This window comes from Strix uralensis, chromosome 10 (genome assembly GCF_047716275.1).
Source record: "Strix uralensis isolate ZFMK-TIS-50842 chromosome 10, bStrUra1, whole genome shotgun sequence".
In the NCBI taxonomy this organism is placed as follows: Eukaryota; Metazoa; Chordata; class Aves; order Strigiformes; family Strigidae; genus Strix; species Strix uralensis.
In genome coordinates this window covers 22492837-22512839 of record NC_133981.1, presented here as the reverse complement: position 1 = coordinate 22512839, position 20003 = coordinate 22492837, and the positions used below count along the sequence as shown (strand labels likewise).

The following is a 20003-nucleotide window of genomic DNA, read 5'->3' as shown; positions in this document are numbered from 1 at the left end:
GAGAAAATAATGTGGCTCCACTCCATTCCCAGAGGGGAGATCAGTGAGGACACAGTCTAGACAGGGGTTGGACAGCAGGGAGTTGTAATTCCCATCTTATTTGTTTTCACCTTTCTCAGGGCAGGCAATGGTTCCGTTCCTGTGTCTCCCTCAGCTCATAAGAAGGACCAAGCTGTAGGTTCCAGACTTTAAAAAAAAAAAACAAACCACACACCAGAAAAAGACTACTGTTGAACTTTAAAACACCTGTTAAATTACACTTTTATTGTACAGACTTTTTTCAGCTTCCACTGGTAGTAACCTTTGGAGAAGCTGAACAAAAGAAAATTCATAGCCATCAAAAAGCCTCACAGATTTATTTTGCATGGGAAAGAGGTCTATGTGTTGTGGAGGAACTTGGAGCAAATGAACGGTATTGAGAGTTCTGTCAATAGAAGACCTGAGCTTAAAAATGGTACTGCAAGGAGAATGTTTTTGACTGGATTGCAAAAGGCATCCAGCATAAGAATGGGAGAGAAAAAGAAAAGTACATTAAACCAAAGTACAGAGCTGGAATGATGACATGAGGGAAATAAGATTCAGGATATCCCAGCAATTGGGTAAAAAGCCTCACGGTGCAGTTTAGTGGAAATTTCAAAATTGAAAAATAAGCAATTTAGCAGGATTGAAAGGAGAAAAGAGAAATATGACTTAAAAAGGCAAAGTTAAGACCAGATTGCTTGGTTATAATAGATGATATAGAGGAAGAAAAGTTTAAAACACTGTGGCATGGGGTAAGACTGTGAGGTAAAAGAGGGCAAATGAACCAGAGGAAATGGCTGACAGGCTGAATCAGAAAAATGGAATTTTCTGAAGGGAATTGCAGTAGTTTTCTAGATGCAGATATGCAGATGCAGGATGTAGGAACCCAGGGGTGCACGTAAGCACCTAAGGCTAGTACTTAGTTTGGGTAGTTAATTCTGAGACAAGTCATATGGAACTCTTGGCTCATGTTCTTTAATTCAAAGATTTTTTTCCAAAATGAATGGGAGACATGCATTTACTGTGAATTGCATATCAACAATGTGATTTATAAAAAAGTCACTTAAAATAAAATTCCATTATTTTTTTTAATTACCTTTTACATGAGACTTGACTTACTTATCTGACATAGCAATTTGTTCCAACATTGCAGAGCCCGTGTTTGTCTTCCAGTTTCCAGATATGGAAGTTCTCCTGAAAGGGGGAAAACATTACAAAGACAGCCAGTGGTTTTATATTTTCACTATCTCTTAAAATACTCTGATTTTCACAGGAATACTATAGCAGTATTTATACCTTTTTCATATCTGGCAGCTAATAACAGAACATCTAAAACGTGAAGAAGTCTAACAGGCATTGCAATTGTCAGTAATACTCACTTCACTGTAGGCATGTTATGAAGTATGACAGTGCTGTGAAATTTCTGTTCCCCATTTATTCATTTAAGATGATTTAAAAAAAAACCTATTATGATCAAGTGAAAGTGTTAGTAATAAGCTGTAATCAGCTATAAATGGATTGAATACCCTGTAACATATCATTACTAAATGTCAAGAAACTGAAGCTTCAGCTTGCCATTTCCAATCCATACCACTGCAGGGTTAGGTCCCAATACTTGAAAATCAAGATATCTATGTCTTTAACATCTCTGAAGTGATCTCAGACCTCTTTTACAGCTGGATCTTGGTTTCTCCTCCAGCTTTCACTCTTTGCTAGGTTATGAATATAATCCTAATGGTCTATGTCAGGGCTCAAGTATACCATCTTTTATTTAATCTCTAAGAAAAAAAAATTCATATAAAGTTTTTTTTCTCCTCAGACCTTGGGACTGCTACCAGGGCTGAGAAGATTACTGTTTTCTGAAACCTAAATGCTGTACTGGGAGTAGGCTAAGGATACAAATTATGAAGTGTTTCCAGTTAGTAAAATAATAGGAACATCTGTAATGTATTAAAAGTATATTAGGCAGCAGCTATAGTTTTCTCTCCATTTTTCTATTAACCTAATTATGAGGGTCAGTAGCAATTGTGAGGGAATGTTGACTTTTCTATGGGAGTCTCATAAATTTAGCTGAATTTTAAAGCACGAAGTTCTTCTAAGATGCCATGTTCTTTGTTGATGGGGGAGAAAGTAGTGAACGGGGAACGTGCATGTTTAGTGCTGTGTGTAAGGTAACTTTACCCAGTAATAAGGCTATTATGTGATTCCTGCTTTGTTTTTTTAAGTGATATTTATATGTATGTGTCTACTTACAAATTAAAAATTTTAAGTTCATTACTACTCTAGACACTTATTCTGCATCTGAGAGATAATACTTCTCACAAAACACAATTCAACTCTATCGCAGACTCCTCAAAGGCATTCATTACCATGTACTATTTAAGGTGTCTTTCAGGAAGCAAGATGTGACAAAGCGAAAAAAAAAAAAAAATTGTCTTGAAGACTTTTAGCAATTATTTTGTTCAAGATCCTCAACTGCACTGATGTAATCTCAGCACTACTGACTAGAAAAGAAAAGATGGCTTGCTTTAAGCCACGCTTTCACTCCACAACATGGAAGGTCCCCTGTTGAACCTGAAGTCTCATGACTGGATGCTTGGCTGGCTGTAACGATGCTGTAGGGACCAGGTGAGGACTAAGAGGAAGGTTATGGACACAGAGCTAACTGCTGTAATCTCAATAGCTTGTGGGCTGGAGCTGTCAATGCTAGGTCTGTGACACAGAAGAACTCCAAAACAAGAGGGGTTCCATTAGATCATGGTGAAGTGATACAAAAGTACCTGACCAGACCATCTGGCACTTTAAACCTTCGATATGATTTCTGTAATTCATACATGATTTCCTCTACTGAAATATGTAGGTTTCCCACTCTTCTTCACTTCTGTTCTGATAATTGCTAAGGGTCTTTCACATCATTATTTTCTTTTACTAAATACTGAATGTTATAGAAAACAACTCCTAAGACTTTTCAGTGCTTTACATTTAGGCTTAACATGTTTTCACTTGATTTGGTCTTTGCAAAGGCAGAAGAACTGTTTTAACACCAGGGGGAAAGGAATTATGATTAGTATAAACAATTCAGAGTAACTTGAGCTTTCCCTTTTCCAACACCCTTCTGCTTTATTTAGTACCATTTAAACTATGCAATCCAAATTGTTGGGACAGGGACTTGTCATCAGAAAAATATGTAGAAATGTCTACATACAATTCTTGTGTAGGTAGCCTGCTTAGTGGTTTGATTCTACAGCACTGTCTTTCTTTGGTTGATGTGCTCTACCTTTGTTTTATTGACCTTTTGATCAAAGTACATTAAGTTATGGATTCAGAGTATTGCTTTTGGAGAGGAGATTTAGATGTAGTGTTTTTGTATTTCTGTTTTTCTTCACTGTGTGTGACCCTTTTAACTCTATTTCCTTGAAGTCAGATGAGTTCTGTAATAGCACCAAGTGTAGTTAAGTATGTGTCACAAAGCGTTTTGAGGAGCTGTGGTATTTAGAGGGATCCAATGTTGCATTTTGGCTATAATCTCTACTGACAGATGATAAGCACCAGTGTTTTGTGAGTCATGGATCCACTTATACCACAATTTCCCACAGAATTATAAAACTGATGCTCTTAATAACTCTCTTTAAACTACAAAAACAAATGTTCAGCTGGTATTTTTTGTGGTGGCTCTCTAAGTACTCTGTTCCTGTGTCACAGAACAAAATGAGAACCAGCTGTATAACAATATTCTACTGACATAATGTATATGTATGTATATGAAGAAATTTTCAGACATTTAGTAAATCTTCTCCTTTTCATGGTGCTTTGTAACAATGGATCAGTATTACATTTTTTGGTGTGATTTAACTGTATGAAAGAATCTAGAGAAAAAAATGATTGCTAGGCTTTTAGCATTTGGATGAACCCATAGTTTCTGAGTAGAAACTTAAAAATAAAGAAAAGGTAGGAGGAACAGGCTGTCATCTGAACTTATTTTTGCTGTCTCTTAGGCTTCTTCTGTGAAGAAGAAACATTTATTTGAAAATGATACATTTATCATGGCTGACTCTTCCAAAATTATTCTAGACACTGAACAGCATTTAAATTTCAAGTCAAAGAAAAAAATGTATGCTCTCTTCTATGAAATGTAGTGGTCCAATTTCCATCATAGGCAATGAACCATCAAGTTACTAATACTGCCTCTGAGTGCTGGTATCTGGTGGTGTGTCATAACCATTAAGAGCTGGGCCTTATTCCTGACTCTGCCACTTGGGAGCTGTAAGACAGAGACAAATCAACTCTGTTTATTATAAACAACAGAGGAGGGGAAGAGATGGGTAGCACACACAAGACATCTGCCTGTCAAAGCACAAAGAAAAGCACTATTCTAGCCTTGAAGAGGCAGAAGTAGTTGTGTGAAAAGGTCTGAGATAGAGAAAGAAGGCTGAATGGTGACTGGAAGCAGAGGGAGACCAAGGCCGATGAATGGCACTGAGTAGAATAAAGGGGCAAGGGACAAGCTGGGCCAATCAAAAAGGTTAGGTGTAAGGGGTAAGGACTAAGAGAGAGAAAGGTAAAAGTGGTCTGGGAAAGTGGTGGGACTGGACCAAGATATGGTGTGGACAGATAGGAGAGAGATGACCTTGGGGTGTAGGAGTATGTTGCTATTAGAAAAGGTAGGATGGATATCTCCAGATACGGGGCTAAAACCAGGAGAAGTCAACAGTCTGGAACACCAATGTAAGACAAACAAGCAGAACTGGAATTAACTTTCCTGGTGAAGACAGGGGCTAAAACCTGTATCATTCATAAGCATTTGTTTATGATTCTTATTGCCTATAGGGAGAGGTGGGGTAGGCCCAACACAGCTGAAATTCTGTAGGCAGCTTGAGTTACAGAGTTGCTAAGAACACCGAAAGTCACCAACAAAGGCTCCCGAAACCTCTCAATCCTCACAAGCTATTTGAGTGTTCTGCCTTGGTCACTGTGTACAACTCCAATTTCCAACACACTGTTTTTGCAAAATTTTGGTAGTTCTGGATTCAAAATAAAGCAGAAGGACTGAGTGTCCATACTGCTGGATGGATCTGACCTATGCGAACAGTATTTGCACCCATTTCTGTGTTGTGCTTTCTTGAGTTCCCTCAGATGTACAGTGAGAGGCAGACAGACTACTGGGTTGTTCTTGAAAGGCCTAATCTTTGATGTCCTTTCTCAGGTACCCCTTCAAGTCATATGCCAGGAAAGGCCAGCAGTTACTGATACAGTTTTGATCTTGTGACAGTAATGTCTTAGGGGGGAAGTCAAGAGTATGTGGCCTTCCAATATCAACCTAATGAGATTTTTTTTGCCCCTCCCCCCCACCGTGGACAAAAGGTTCTACTTTCTTATAGAGTTTTTTGGCTGTTCCTAAATTACTTGATACTTAACGATAACCCTGTCTTTAATATTATAAAACATTTCATGCATTTTCTTTAACCCAGCTCAAACTTTTGCTTCTCTTTGTATTTATGGTTTCCTTGGAGTTCAATAGTTTTTACTGATAAAGAACTTGACTGTACCTTACAAATGGTACAAAAAATCTCTGATCCCTCCAATGTTACAGGAGTTCCTAGATAAGTATATTTGCATGTGTAGATGGGTGTGCATATGTAAAAGCATACGTGTATTTTTATTCCTGTTTTGTTATATTTTTCCTGCCTCAGAATTGTAAGCATGAGGGAACAAAGACATGAGATGATCTAACTTGTCATAAAAACATGAATGAAATGAGTGTATGTCAGACTACATTGCTTGATAATTGAAATAGAGTAAAAATATGCATAAACACAGTTACCATAGCTCAACTACAAGATAACCTGTTTTGCTGTTCTAGCTTAATGTTGTCTGTGAAACCGAAACACTCTTTTAGCCTCTCGTATAGTCATAACTTTAAAACAATACCTGAATTCTAAAATTAGAAGAGATTTTCTTCCATATATGTGAAGGCCACTGCAAGATTAGAATTTTTCTTACATGTATAATGGTAAAAGGAGAGTACTTTGTTCCATTAAAGTGTTATGGTTCAGGTTTGTGTGAATGAATGCCACCTAACTATCCTTAGAGGGAGAAGAAAATTTGACCTTAAGTTGGTGAAAAGATACAAAAGAATTTGATTTAACAAGTCCTCTATAAAAACAACTTCCAACTGCTCCTTTCTTTAAATGAAAAAATAAACAGAGGTTAGCAGGAAAACCACTCTGGCAGGCTCACCTGTTGTCTTATTCTCCTCCTCCCAGTCACAATCAACTTAAAAAAAAAGTCTTGATAAATCTAGAAAGTCTAAAATACTGTCTTTCCAGAGAGTATGACAATGGAGGCATGGAGTCACCACATCATCTCAGAGACTCATCCAACAGTCTTAATCTTATTGGTGCTCATCAGTTTTGAAACAAAAGGATGAAAGAATATAAGTTTTTGGCTCACATGTATGCTTTGTAGTTACTGCCTATCTTTTGGATCCTGATGTCATATTTGGAGTCTATGAAGGGTTCAGTAGTGGCGTAGGTCTGAGTAAGTGCTACCACGCTGGCTATGTCCTGAAAATCGTAGTGGTTGTCTACCTTGATCTGTAGTCATCATACCACAAGTAAACAGCATATACAAAAGAAAAAAGAGTAATTAGGAATAAAATGTAGAATTCAGTTGCAAATGGCATTCATGAGAAGTATGTTTTTTGACAGCATCAGTTTATAAAAAAAAGTATCGGATATTTTAGTTAATTTCTAGATTCTATAACATTTCTGCATTAAAGTAGCTATTTTTATAGGCAAAATATTACCTGTTCATCTGTAGAAAGCAATTTGCAGACAGTAGAATTTTATTTTGCTTTTGATTTTTTTTTAAGTGGTGATTGTTAATTTTAGATCTGCACGCTTTAGAATTTTTCAAGATGTGATAATATGCAACACTAATTTATATAGAATTCTTGTTGATTCTGTAAATTGCTCATGTAACTGAATGTATGTGGAGCCCACCATGTATTATCAGATCATGCATGTCCCAGGAGGTCATGATATCCTGATGAGTGTACATTCACATGGAGCACGGAGGGTTGGCTCAAGACAGCAGAACCAGTTTTTCTCATTTTTCCCACTTCTCTGTAAGGAGTCAGGCTTTCTAGAAGTAGGATTTTCTAGTTGTGGAACACTGTGCTAAGATGGTGAATGGTACTAAATCCATCAACTTTAAAATCTTGAAATAAGAGGGAGATGGAAAAGTGGAGAATATTGATTTAGGGGGAGAGGGAGGAGGAGACTTTAGAGGACAGATGGAGGACAGAGGCATTATTTTTGGACAGGAAGGGCACATCTTTACAGTTGTCTTAAAGGAAGCTGGCTGAAGTGGGGAGAAAAAGTGACTCAGAAGAAAAGTCTTAGAGTTAGTAGGAAATGGGAGAGGGAAACTGGAACTCCAACACACTAACCCAAAGCACGTTTCAGAATGGTGAGAAAAGGAGGCAGGGATTAGTATTTTTCATGTTATGCAGTATTAGGAGAGTTTGCAACTTTGCAAACTCAGCTTCTTGTTTGCTTCCACTGTCACCTGGTACTTAAAGTGGAACCTACGGGCCAGAGTGCCACAGCTGTGAGATGGGACTTGTATATTAAATGGAGTCTGGTGAAGCTAAAAGAAGTCATAAGGCCTAAGTATTTGCTCTCAATTCTCAGATGGAGAACAACACAGAGTAATTTGGCATTTGAGAGCCACAAAACCAGACACAATGCCTGGTTTCAACTTAGTTTCTGAAAACTTAATAGCATATGCAAGTCTATGACCAATGGAAACACTACCCCTAGCAATGCCTTTAGGGAGGACTGGGGTATGAGGAGAGCCTTTATTTGGACACTGACAGTAAGCATTTCACCAGAAAGACTGGCATTTAATCTTTAAGGATTTAAAATATTTTATAGCTAAAAAAATCTAGATTTATTTCTAGACATTTGATATGCTGGACATTTCGGTGCATTATTTCCCTTTTGTATAAATGAGGGGTGAATATTGAAAGTACAGTATAAACATTCTAATACTTCACATATGCAATCCACAGAAACTGCAGTTTAGGTAATTAGTGGTTAATTCTGCTCTCAATTAAATTGGCTGCTGGATTTCCTCTGACTTACTAAATATGAAATAAAGCAGAACAATCATCAGCAAAAGCACATAACATGCAGTACAACTTGCACAATTACCGAATAAAATACAATTAAATAAGTTTTCTATTTCTTTTGCTAGTGGCAAATATGTTCATGGAGCTTTTAGAAATTCAAGATGATAAATGTAACTATTCTCTGATGATTTGTTTTAAAATCTAAAACACTTAAAGCACTGACGTGTTTTCAGCGAAAGTGGTTAATCTGTAATGACTAGAAATTTTCACTGATATCAATGAAAGCGGGATTTAAATGATATCCCATTGAACCATCATTGTGAGATAAGTGATATCAAAACAACTGTACTCACCACTGAAATGCAATTACTTTGGAGAAAGAAAGCAGCAGTTATATAGTGGTATGAGACAATCACAGAGAATACATTAAGATAGGAAATGAATAAAAGTTCAGTATCAAGCTGAAACTAATAAAGAACCAAGGCAAAACCTTCCTATATTCCCAGGTCCAAAAAGTTGGATTGTGCAAACAGACCTTGACTCTTAAAAAGTTTCACTGCAGTCAACTAAATTAATAAATAAGGTTCTGCTTCAAGAAAGCATCTCAGCCCATTTCAAAGAATGTCCTATATAAGACAACGCTTAAACTGAAAAGGCACCAATGTGAAAACATATTACGTGTTTTAACATTTTCCTAAAGAGAGTTGCTTTCTTGAATAATATACAAGAAGAGATCTGCAAGGGTAGGGATCTGACACGGAATTTGGACAGTGAAAAGTTAACATGCATATTATTTTAGACAAACACCCAGCCTCCTAACATGCAGTAAGTAGCATCTGCACCTTTCCCATGCCTGAATGAGCATGTCCAATCTTCACAACAACAGGAAATGTTGGCATTGTTAGCTAAGGGGGAAAACAAAAAAGACATATTAGAGAGAGCAACCATGAGTTAAATGATTAAGCTACATCATTTATGAAAATTATTTAAGCATACTGCAGCCAAAGCTGTTCTTGCCATGTAGTTATTCAAACTGCTACTCATCTATGTAAGACTACGTGTTCTGCACTGTGTATGTTTTCTGAGTGTTGTGTTATTCCCAACACATACAACTGGTGTTCTTGTATCTTAATTTTTTTGTATGTCTTTCTTTTGACTCCACTTTTAAGCTGAACTTCTGCTATTTCCTATTTTATGTATTGCTACTGTTTCCTGACCCATAAACTCAAGCTTTCCAAGGTTATAATCATTAATGATGTCAAATTAATCACCCTTTTCCTTTTCCCCTTGATTTCCATTATTTAGCAAACTTGTAAATTCATTTTGTGACCACTTATGAAAGCAATGATGTCTAATTCACCAAAAAAGCTTTCTTTAAAGGCAGATCATAACTTCTGTTACAGAATATGGAAGTTCTCTAGAGAAGGCTCCATAGAATGCAAGTAATAATTCAGCCATTGCTTAGGAAATCAAATATAAAAAGGCATGTGAATATGCTTTATTCAATCAAATGACAATGATTCTGTCTCTCAAAGTTCTGTGAATAATCAGTTTTACTTCTATCATTCATTTGAGGAAGTTTTGGATATCCTAGTCATGGGTACAGCTGGCAATTCTTTGTGTCTTTCTTCCACCTAAAATGTACATATATTGAACCTCTAACAACCAAGCATAAAAACAAATACTTAGCAGAACAGGATTATAACTAGAAATAAAAAACTGAACACCCTCAACGTGTAATCAAACTGGGCAGCAGCATGACAGTAGGTGTTATGGGGTCTGAAACCTTCATTTAGTAGTGAATTTTTAACACAGTAAATACAATCAAAGGCAAAGCTGATGCTTTAGAAAATAAGCTAAGAATTCTTAGAGATTTTATGATAAATTTATTTTCCAAATGCTTACAAAGGATTGTCAAGAGTCGACACTTATCTCACTGTGCTTTGCACAACATTGCACAAAACCACGCAAACAGATATTTGCATGGAAAATGTCATGGGACTGTAAATATCAACATTAAGATCAAGAGATAAAGAACGGGAAGGTCACTTGGCTTTCGGTAATATCCAAGCCTATTTGTAGGGTTACAAAGCTAATTAATGATTTAAGGATATCTGCTTTAAACATACTTTAACTGAAAGGGCAATCTGCATGAGAACAAGTGGGCACTCACTGCAAGGTACACACTCTATACTACTTACCGCCAGATTCCCAGTACCATACTTGAATCTCTTTCTTTTCTGTTTTTTTTTTTTTTTTCTTTTTTTAATGGACTTTCTCTGACTTTCCTAAAATGCATAATGATGCAATATTGTTTTGTTCTGACTTTTTTAGGACGTCTAAGCAAACAAAACCAAGTTGCCTGTTTTTTGACAGAATCTCAGTTTCTGCTCTGCCCGATCAGAAGAAAAAGGAGGAATCTTTGGATCTACTCTTTTAACATACCAGAGTTTTCAAAGCCTGATGAAACTACAGGGACCTACAGTTGTCACCTATGCAACCCAGGCCATGGAGGTTTTTCACTGATTTCTGCATCAAACCCAAAGCTAGGGCTAGTATGTCTTTTTAGGAGAAAACCAGATTTTATTTAAAGACTTGCAGTTATGAAAAATGTACTGTGATCCTAGTTAATTTATTCCATTAGTTAAGTAAAGATGTCAAATATCTATCTTCTGCCAGGGCACCCTCGAGATTTGAAATCAAGGATTACCACCACAGGCAAGCAGACCATTCTGAAAACCATCTCTTATAGTGCTTTATATTATTTATATAACTGTAGCTGCCATATTTCAGTACCTGTGTAAAGGTAACTTGTATTTTTTGCAGAAATTATGGCTACTTAGACTAACACTGTAGGAATCAATAACTATGAAAACTTCAGAATTATTTTATTTAGCTCTTGTTTAGGAACCATTTCAAGTATTGATCTTTACACCCAAAATATATTTAATTGCTTTTTACAGGTCTGTTCCAATCTAACCAGTTTAAGTTAAGGCATGCAAGCATGAAAAAAATTGATTAGTTTCAAAATAGCCAAAAGCACTTGCAAAAGCATTATACAGAAAATGTCACTTATATAGCAATTTAAAAATAAAGTTCTTGCTAAACTGTAGGCATGCAAAGTCCTGTATAGTCAACATCTAGTCACTTATTTATTACTCTCATATTTTAAAAGTAGCTACTTATTTTCTTCATAATTTTTTGGTGAAGGATGAGGAACAAATCATTGCCCGACTCAAAATTCATAAGGGCAGCACCACATTTTTATGATTGAACTATAAACCACTGAACTGGGGTTTGTAATGGAAATGCTGGCAGACCTCTAACTATAGCAATACAAATGGCACTCCTGTAATTAAGAGGACCACGTATCTTCCCATGATTCCAAAGCTGTGGAATCCTCTGTAGGCCACAGGAACAAACACTAAAATAAAATAAAAAAAAAAAAAAGAAACTGCTTTCTCCCTCAGAAAAATGCACTAACATCATTTAAGGCAATAGAGTTCATTTTGCTCTGGAGTCCAATATCAAGATTTCATGTGGTATACCACATCCCAGCACAGACAAAGAGAAGAGGTGGTAGCAGGGGAAAAAGGCGCTGAATAGTGCATTTCAAACATCAGACAGAAAAAACCTCAGATAGCATAGAAGGCAGACAATTACTAAGTTATCCCAGCGCTTCTCTTGTTTGTATCTATCACTGTGACAGGCCCATGCCAGGGCTGATGAAGTTGCAGTTGTTTTGGTTTTTGAACAGCATTTCCTTTAATCCTGCTCTTACTTTAGTTACCACAGTTTTCCCTTCGTACACGCGGACTAGACGTGCCATCATGCAGCACTTTCCTACCACTAACTGGTTTCCAGTTGTGTGTGGTATTGTTCTGTCAAGCAATAACAAAGCCTGAAATGTCTTATTGAAATTATAGAAAACTTGATCCGCATCCTCCCCTCGCCTCTTCCCAATCTGCTCTTTTACGTTAATTTATCTCTTAACAGAACAGGCAGCCTCAAGACTTTTCATACATTTGGGTAAACATTATGTATGACACAACTGTGATAGTAACAGGGAAAACTTACCAGCTCCATAGGTTTCCTTTTAATTTACACTATAGTTACTTGGTAGAGAGATACCTTGAAAGAAGATCTTGCATTTGTCAATGGATCCACTTTAAATAGAGATGATACTAGTAGGACTCATTGCATGTTTTCTTTGAAACGTATTGTTGAGGGGGAGAGGCCATTTTACAAAAATATTGCTTACTTTTCAAAGGTTTTCTTAAACTCAGAAAAGTATAAATTCTACCGTGACAATTACAAACTGAGGAGAAATAAATCAGAAAAGATCAACAACAGAAATTACATTAAGAAATTTGGCAAGTGTGTATGTATGAGAGATGGAAATGGACAACACTGCATGAACCCTTGGACTTACACATAATATACATGCAGTACATCTGAATATTTAAAAAAAAATTATGATAAAAAGGACTTCTGTTTTAACTTAAATAACAACTCAATAAATTCATTATTAATTAGAGAGAAAACAGAATATATGTCAAGTATGCAATAGAATTTTCCATAGTTATATACGAATATGATTGGATTGGTAATAAATATTAGTAGCAACTGGAAAAACTGTCATGGCTCTCTGTAGGAGCCCATATACAAAACAGCTGAGATACATTACTGATATTTGCTAACATGATACCATTAATCTAAATAACGTCACTGAGTATTAAAATGTTTTATCAGCTTCTAAAAATTACAAAGATGGATTCAGTCTACACACTTTCATTTCTGTGGTTTTAGCTTCTTATTGTTATTTTAAATAAACGTGAAGTCTCATTTCAACAGAACCTTAACTTAGAATAAGTTGCAAGGCTCACTTCCATGACTAGGACTAGGCACTACTAGTAGTAGGTATTACTTTGATCTGTGAACTTGAAGACATGTTCCCTAGGAGAGCCGAAAGTAGATCATGTTTTGCAGATAAAAGACAGTAGTGAAAAAATCTTTTGAAGCAGAATCCTTTTAACATCTAGATAACAGAAGTCGATTCCTAAGTTTCAAACTGAAAAATATTTAGCATGGAGGTTGCTTTACTGAAATGACATGTTTTAATGGTTTCTGTCATATACTAGTAGCATGAAATAAATTTACATACTTAATGACCAGACAAATCTAATGCTTGTCACCACAGGGCACCTTCAAACTGGGAGTTCACTCACGTCTGACATGAGTCTTAATGAGTATAGCAGTAATACTTTAAAAGCTCTTGGCAGACTGGGCACTTGTCTAAGTGTCAGAGGTCTAACCCTGTCTTGGTTAACTGCACTGTGGAAGGGTTCAATGACAAAGGAGAATGAGGGATTAAATATTAAAAGTGATTAAATCTGTAATGGAAATACAACAGGGTATATATGGGTTTAAAATGTGACTGTAATATCCTGTCTGAAAAATCTTCATCTTTTTAATAACATGTCTCTCTTTTCCCTATGCAAATAACCGTATATTAGTATTTTCATTCAAGAGCTGATTTGCATGCTGCTTAACTCTTTACTATCACTTTATTTTACATAACTACAACTTATTTTATTATTTTCAAGGCAGTCCAGGTGAAAATAATTCTTTTAATGGTGTTGTATGAACGTCACTAAATTTGATTGTGTAATGGATGTAATATGTTTTTTTAGATTAACACATTTGAAGTTAATTGGTGTAGTCCTCACAGGACTGTTTTCTCTGAAATGAGTAGATTTGTTTTTTCAGCCATATACTTGCAGTGGGGCTACAGCAGCTGACAAACTGGCTCAAAAATCTGCATTTCACTGGGAGAGCTTCTAAATGCCATGAGATCTGGACTCCACAATCTTCACAAGTAAACTGGAGGCCAGTATACAAGACTCACGCTTTCAAACCACTTGCTGCAGCAACTGCAATATTCTTTAATTCGTTACAATTACTGGTAATAATACAGACAGCAACCCCTCAACAGCTCTCACAGCTGTGAATTCACCATTCATCTTTTACCAGAGCTATTCATATTAGTTCGATAAGAGCAAAGACAGTACAGTAGAAACTCATAACACACATTATTTCTCCAATTTTCCATTTGCTCTTTTTCTTTCCCATACTACTGACAGGCAACTAGCAAAGTAATTCTAGTTGCAGTGAAGCTATTTAGATTTATGAATAGACAAAGAACTATGTTAAACAGGAGTTACACTGATGGAATTACTAAAGCCAGGGAGAAATTTGACCCAATATTCTGAAGTTGCCGAATAAATGTGAATTAAGGCAAGCGTGCATTCACAGCAAACTATTATCACAGAAGCATGTTTCTCACGTCATCAAGTCTCTCAGAATCAGGTCATGACATCTGTTGGGTTAGGTAGCGTGAGACTACAAAGCTTTTTGAAACTGCTGGTGTTGGGAGCAGTAAGTTATCAAATCAAACTCATTAAGGCTTGAAATGTTTTGGATTTTTACTCTTCTGTCCATCTAAGTTATTACATCAAACGTTCCTTGTCCACGTCTCTAGGATGATTTGCAAACTGGACTTAAACACAAATTAGGTTCAAAGATTCAATAGTTACTGGTCAGAACCTATTTTAAATGCCTGAAATCTGCAAAACAATACTGTACTGCTCTTCTGAAGTGTCAAGATATTTTCAATATGCTGCATATGTTGTTTCCATAAAAGATTTAGGGCTGGCCTATTTTGATCCCACATATTAATAATTACACTGAATGAACAGGGAAATGCAGAAAATTCAATCAATTTCAGAAAACACTGCAATTACTGGTCTGCTTTTGCTAGAAGATAAGAAAAAATGGCCAAATTAAAACGGTTAAAAGAGAAACTGATCAAATGATATAGGTGCTCAAAAAGAGCAAGCAAGTATGTTGAGAATTGCTGTTGACACATCAGATAATCATTAAAAACATGGGTTCCAGAAGATTTCATGAACAGAAAAAGGTTTGAAAGCTCCTGACCTCTGATCTGGAGATGCATGGTTGTAAATACCCAAACTGGCTGCGATCAGAACATATTTCAGTTTCAAAACTAAGCATATCCTGCCAGCCAAAAATTAAGAAAAAATAGTTAAAAATAAAACATACAGTCTCCCCCTTACTCATCTCTTGGAAGTTGGTAGAGGATTTCTTTCTTGTTGAGAAAAGGAAGGTATCTATATTCTTCTGGAAGACTTCATTTGTTATCCAAACATAGAGCGTTTGCAAAAGTATTCATCATTCAAAACACCCGGGTATATCCATTGGCCTACAACATATGGCAGGCCAACAGTTGCCAAGCCTACTATGCTTGTTGTGTTGAGATTACCATTTTGGAACTGCTATGTAGTATGTGCAGAAGAATGAAGAAGATACAATTGGGCACGAAATTTAAGAAAACCCCAAACCAGCGAACAACCCAAACCGATGAACAACACAAAAACTGTTCTGTGGAAAGGAAGGGATTGAAATAGATGCTACAACTCTGACCTCTGAGCAGTTAATTAACAAAATTATAAAGCTCATGAATACTGATCTGATTAATGTTGTGCTCATGAATAAGTGGCCTATTTATCTGTACATTACACAATACTGTTTCCTGTATTTTCACTGCACTTTAATGAAAAATAAAAAGTAGAATCAGTTGTCTGCCGCAGTACTTCTTACTAAGACGTACTTAATACTTCTTCCTGAATTCATTGCTATTATTTCCTTTAAACTGAAATTCGTGTACTGTGCATGCAGTTCCAGGGTAGTGGCAGCAGCAGGGAAAAAAAATCCTCTTACTTGAACATATCAACAAGAGTCATGTCCTTCCAGTGAACCTGACAAAATAAACTTAACTTGTGTTTTAGAAAGAAACAAAACACACATTGTAACTAGAGGCAGCTGGCAGCACCATTAGTCTGGTGAATGTAGGTTCACTCTTTAGGATTTGTGTAGCGATCAGAGATTTGACATCTCCTTCTTGAAAACATATTTCTGCCTTGTCAGTTTGTTCTGTTCTAAACTCAAGACAAACCTAAGGCTCTTGGTCAGAGATCCCACTTAATTATTTTTTTCCTGAATGGAGTCTAAGTTAGTTGCAGGATGTGACACAGTTTTACCACAATAAGTTTTGAAGGAATTGTCTGATTAAAGATCAGCTTTGAAATCACAGAACTGTATACAACTGGTCCTGTTACATCCGATGACTACAATGCACCCCACTCCCATCCCTATATGTCTAGGAAACCTGTTGGTTATTGGCACTGTAGGACATTTTTATAGATGGTAACACTGCCTAGAGATCTCTATATAAAAGCACTGTGACTAGTCACTAAAAATACCTTTCTGTCTTTTATCTATCTTTGAAGCACATATACTCTTAACTTCAAGTTTGAAAATTAAATGCTGTGTCCTAAATTCTGACAGTTATAGATACTTCAGCTGTTTAATTTCTGACCAACATACTCTAGAGACTATAGATTTCATGTGTACAAGTTATCTGATAACAATAAAGCTGACTTACAATTAGAAGCACTTCTCCTGACTAGACGAGCATGAAAATCTAAAAAGCCAGTTAATTTCATGATTCTCTTATTGACGTCACAATAGCAAGGGTAATTATTATCAGTGCTTCTTAACATTTCATCTGCATCAATGTTTTAAAATTGAAGATTCTTTGTACTATGAGCTTACAAAGATAAGTATCATTTTATTGTATTAATCTTTAATATTTGGCCACCTAAAGATTTCATAAATCTGCTTACCGTGCTTTTTACTGTAGAAAGAAGTATTCTAGGTTGATATACTTACACAATACCTCTAGGCATCATTATCATTATCTATAGTCTGAAGTAAAGGTTATTTAGTGAACGAGTAGATGGCTATATAGTTAACCAGCACAGTCTTCAACTGTATTATTGTTTGTATTTTTCCTTATGTAATGGAATAATACCTACCCTTCCTATTTCAGAATTTTCTAGAGTTTATAAGTCTGGTTTACTTAGAGTGTCATCCTGTGATTTCTTCACTGTAAGCCTATGAAGTTAAAATAAATCCTTAAAATTCAAGCTTCATACTCTAAAGTGCTCAAAGGTTTGTAAGTTCTTCTGCAATTTAAGTATTTTTGAACAATGCTTAGAGTTACATAATATAAGCTATTTTATTTCCAAGAGATATAATTTGAATTCTTGTAAATTTACTTTGAATTCTTCTAACTAGGATATAATGTAAAATATAATCAAAGCTGTATATAAAAGCAAAACTAGGCAAAGATCATCTGAAGAAAGAAAAAAAGCCCTCTGCTGGTAACAATACAGAAAACAGTTTTTTGAAGGTGGCATTCACCCTGGCTTTAATGTCCTTATGGTTGAGTTGACTAGAAAAGCCACAATAGGAAAAAAAAAAGAGGGAGGGGGGAAGTAGTGACAAAAAATCCCAGTTGTTGCATAAACATGACTTACCTCAAGTTCAGTGTTTAAATATTTATCTTTCCAATAATCCCCAAGCAAAGTTCATTTAACCACTCTAGTTCCATGTAATTTATTTGTGGAATATGCATCAGACTAAATCTAATTTTGCTCTGCTTACTTTGGAGAAAGGAAATTAAAAGTGAAATAATGAAGGTGGCCTTTTATTCATTTTTTCTTTCCCAGAAACAGGCAGGAAGAGTCCTAAACGAATAAACAAGCAGAAGATGTTCTTTCTCTGGTCTGTTTGGTTTTAAGAAAACACAATCTCAAGATAAAGCTAGAGCTCAGCCATGCAGAAGCTCTCCGTCACCAGCAGGGGTAGCCCAACATATTCCTCTCTTGATTAAGAGAAGCAGAAACATCATGCTTAGACAGCTGTTATTCTGAACAAACACAAAACAATTCGAAGATGTTGAGCCAGATTTTCCACTGCCTCGTACCTCGACAGAAAAAAACGAGGTGTAAAATTCTATGTGTATGCATCAATGTTTTACACCCCCTTTAGACAAGTGGCAAGCCAAAGGAGAATCTGATATGCTTTGTATTATTGTTCTAGAAATAGGGGCATTAAAGAAATCTGAAAGCTCAAGTGGATAAAAAGAGTAGAGCTTTCATTTGATTAGTGTGGCAGGTAGCCAAAGAGAGGTAAGCTCACCTTAATTGTGGTTTCTTTATTCAAAACAGAGGGTTAAAATGGCTTATAAACTAAGTAAGTGCAATATAGATTGGTCCCAGAGAAACACTGGGGTTCAATTCAATTCGATTCAATTCTCACATTCTCCAAATTAATGGGAGCTGATGCAAAATTGGGTATTCTGAGCACCCCTTGTACACAGTGCCTTCGATTGCCACTAACACCACCTTGTAAGACTGGATCTTAAGAAACCCGTTCTCTTGGTGCTCACTGAAATCAATACAAGTTTTGACATGATCTTAGTGTATAAAGTGACACTATCAAGTAAATCTGCACCAGGAAATCAATCTAAAATACCTTTGTCCTCACAACTGTTTTTCGATTAAAAAAGAATAGTTTATCTACTCTACATCTAAATCAACACAGAAGTAATCTGATGGTAGAAAAATCTTCTATTTTCAGTATCTGTACAGCGTGAAAACAGAACTTGTCACTAGCAAGAAAAACATTAAGTATAATGGCAATGAATCAAAAAGATCAGTTCCCACAGCTCTCTAGTAGAATTTCTGGAGAAGAGAAAATCTTTGCAGAGACAAATTATATTTTGATTCTGGCGTGTCAGTGTTTCATTCAGTTCCTACCACTCTACCAACTATTCAGCAAACTGCTGCCTCTAAAATCAAGTAACATTTTGCACCTCATAAAAAATTTTCCCAAATTGCTGTGACTATAAACTGGATGGGTTATTTTTTTTACTGTAGTATTTAGGAAGTGACAGCTATAAATACTCTCCCTTTTGAAGCAGGCTGTAGTACATATGCAGGCACTGGAATTTAAAATCCATGACAGCTCATCTATTTTGTGAAATACTATTCTAATTTTGAATTTTCTACATGATTATGAAAAATTAAATACAGAGGGGAGACAGCAGTGCCAGGAGATAACACAGCAGTACCGGTCAGGCAAAGGCAGTGCTGTTGGTGGATTATCCTGCAGACCTGCGATGCTGCAAAAAGCTGGCAGGGGAGAGGTGAGAGCAGATACACTGAGGAAGGGTGGGAAAGAAGCACCGAGCAGAGGTGATCTGGCAGTGCTGCCTCTCCCCATGCCAGCTCTAAGGGTCATGCACTGTACTCATCACCTTTAGCCCCCAGTAACTCCCAGGGAAGAGATAAAAATATCATAAAGTCAGTATCAGTTTGCTCTGGAGTTCAGGGGAAGCAGTAGTTCACTCCATGGGACTCTGCATGTGTGGCATCCAACAGAAGGAGACCTAGTGTTTTTAATATGGGTCTCTGGGGGCTGTTAGAAAAGAAAGAAACAATGATGGTAATTAATGACCAGAATGTTGTTGATAGATGCTAATGCTTCATAGTAAAAATTACCAAGGATCATGACAACCCACAGTACAAAAAAACCCCTCCAGGACTAGAAGTCCTGTACAAACTTAGAATTCCCATTTAGAAGAGATGAAGCTGATCATAAATTTGACTGTAGTCAGGTTTCCTGCCTTGTTTTGAATTTGTACACATTAACAAATAGAGTGGAATACCCCCAATCCTCTTTATTTTCTTGCATTTTACTAGAAAACAGAAATTAGTTGTTCAACACTAGACTTACTTAGTTAGACAGAAATGAGAAAGTGCCAAGTGTTTTTTCTACTGTGTCAATAATGAATTGAAGGAATCAGTGACTATCCCTTTTTACATGAACTTTTCTGTTTCTTGTAGCATTAGTTGTATCA

General features: G+C 36.3%; 1 protein-coding gene across 1 annotated transcript in view; it reads right to left on the bottom strand.

Moving 5' to 3' along the window:
• The window catches only part of SYN2 (synapsin II), a 196375-nt gene that overhangs the window by 40815 nt on the left and 135557 nt on the right, over window positions 1–20003 (bottom strand). The window contains exons 6-8 of the mRNA XM_074879738.1: window positions 8998–9060; window positions 6472–6614; window positions 1141–1215 (exon numbers count right to left, since the gene is read on the bottom strand). Of these exons, the coding sequence (XP_074735839.1) occupies window positions 1141–1215; window positions 6472–6614; window positions 8998–9060 (281 nt within the window). The remainder of the gene's footprint in view (window positions 1–1140; window positions 1216–6471; window positions 6615–8997; window positions 9061–20003) is intronic.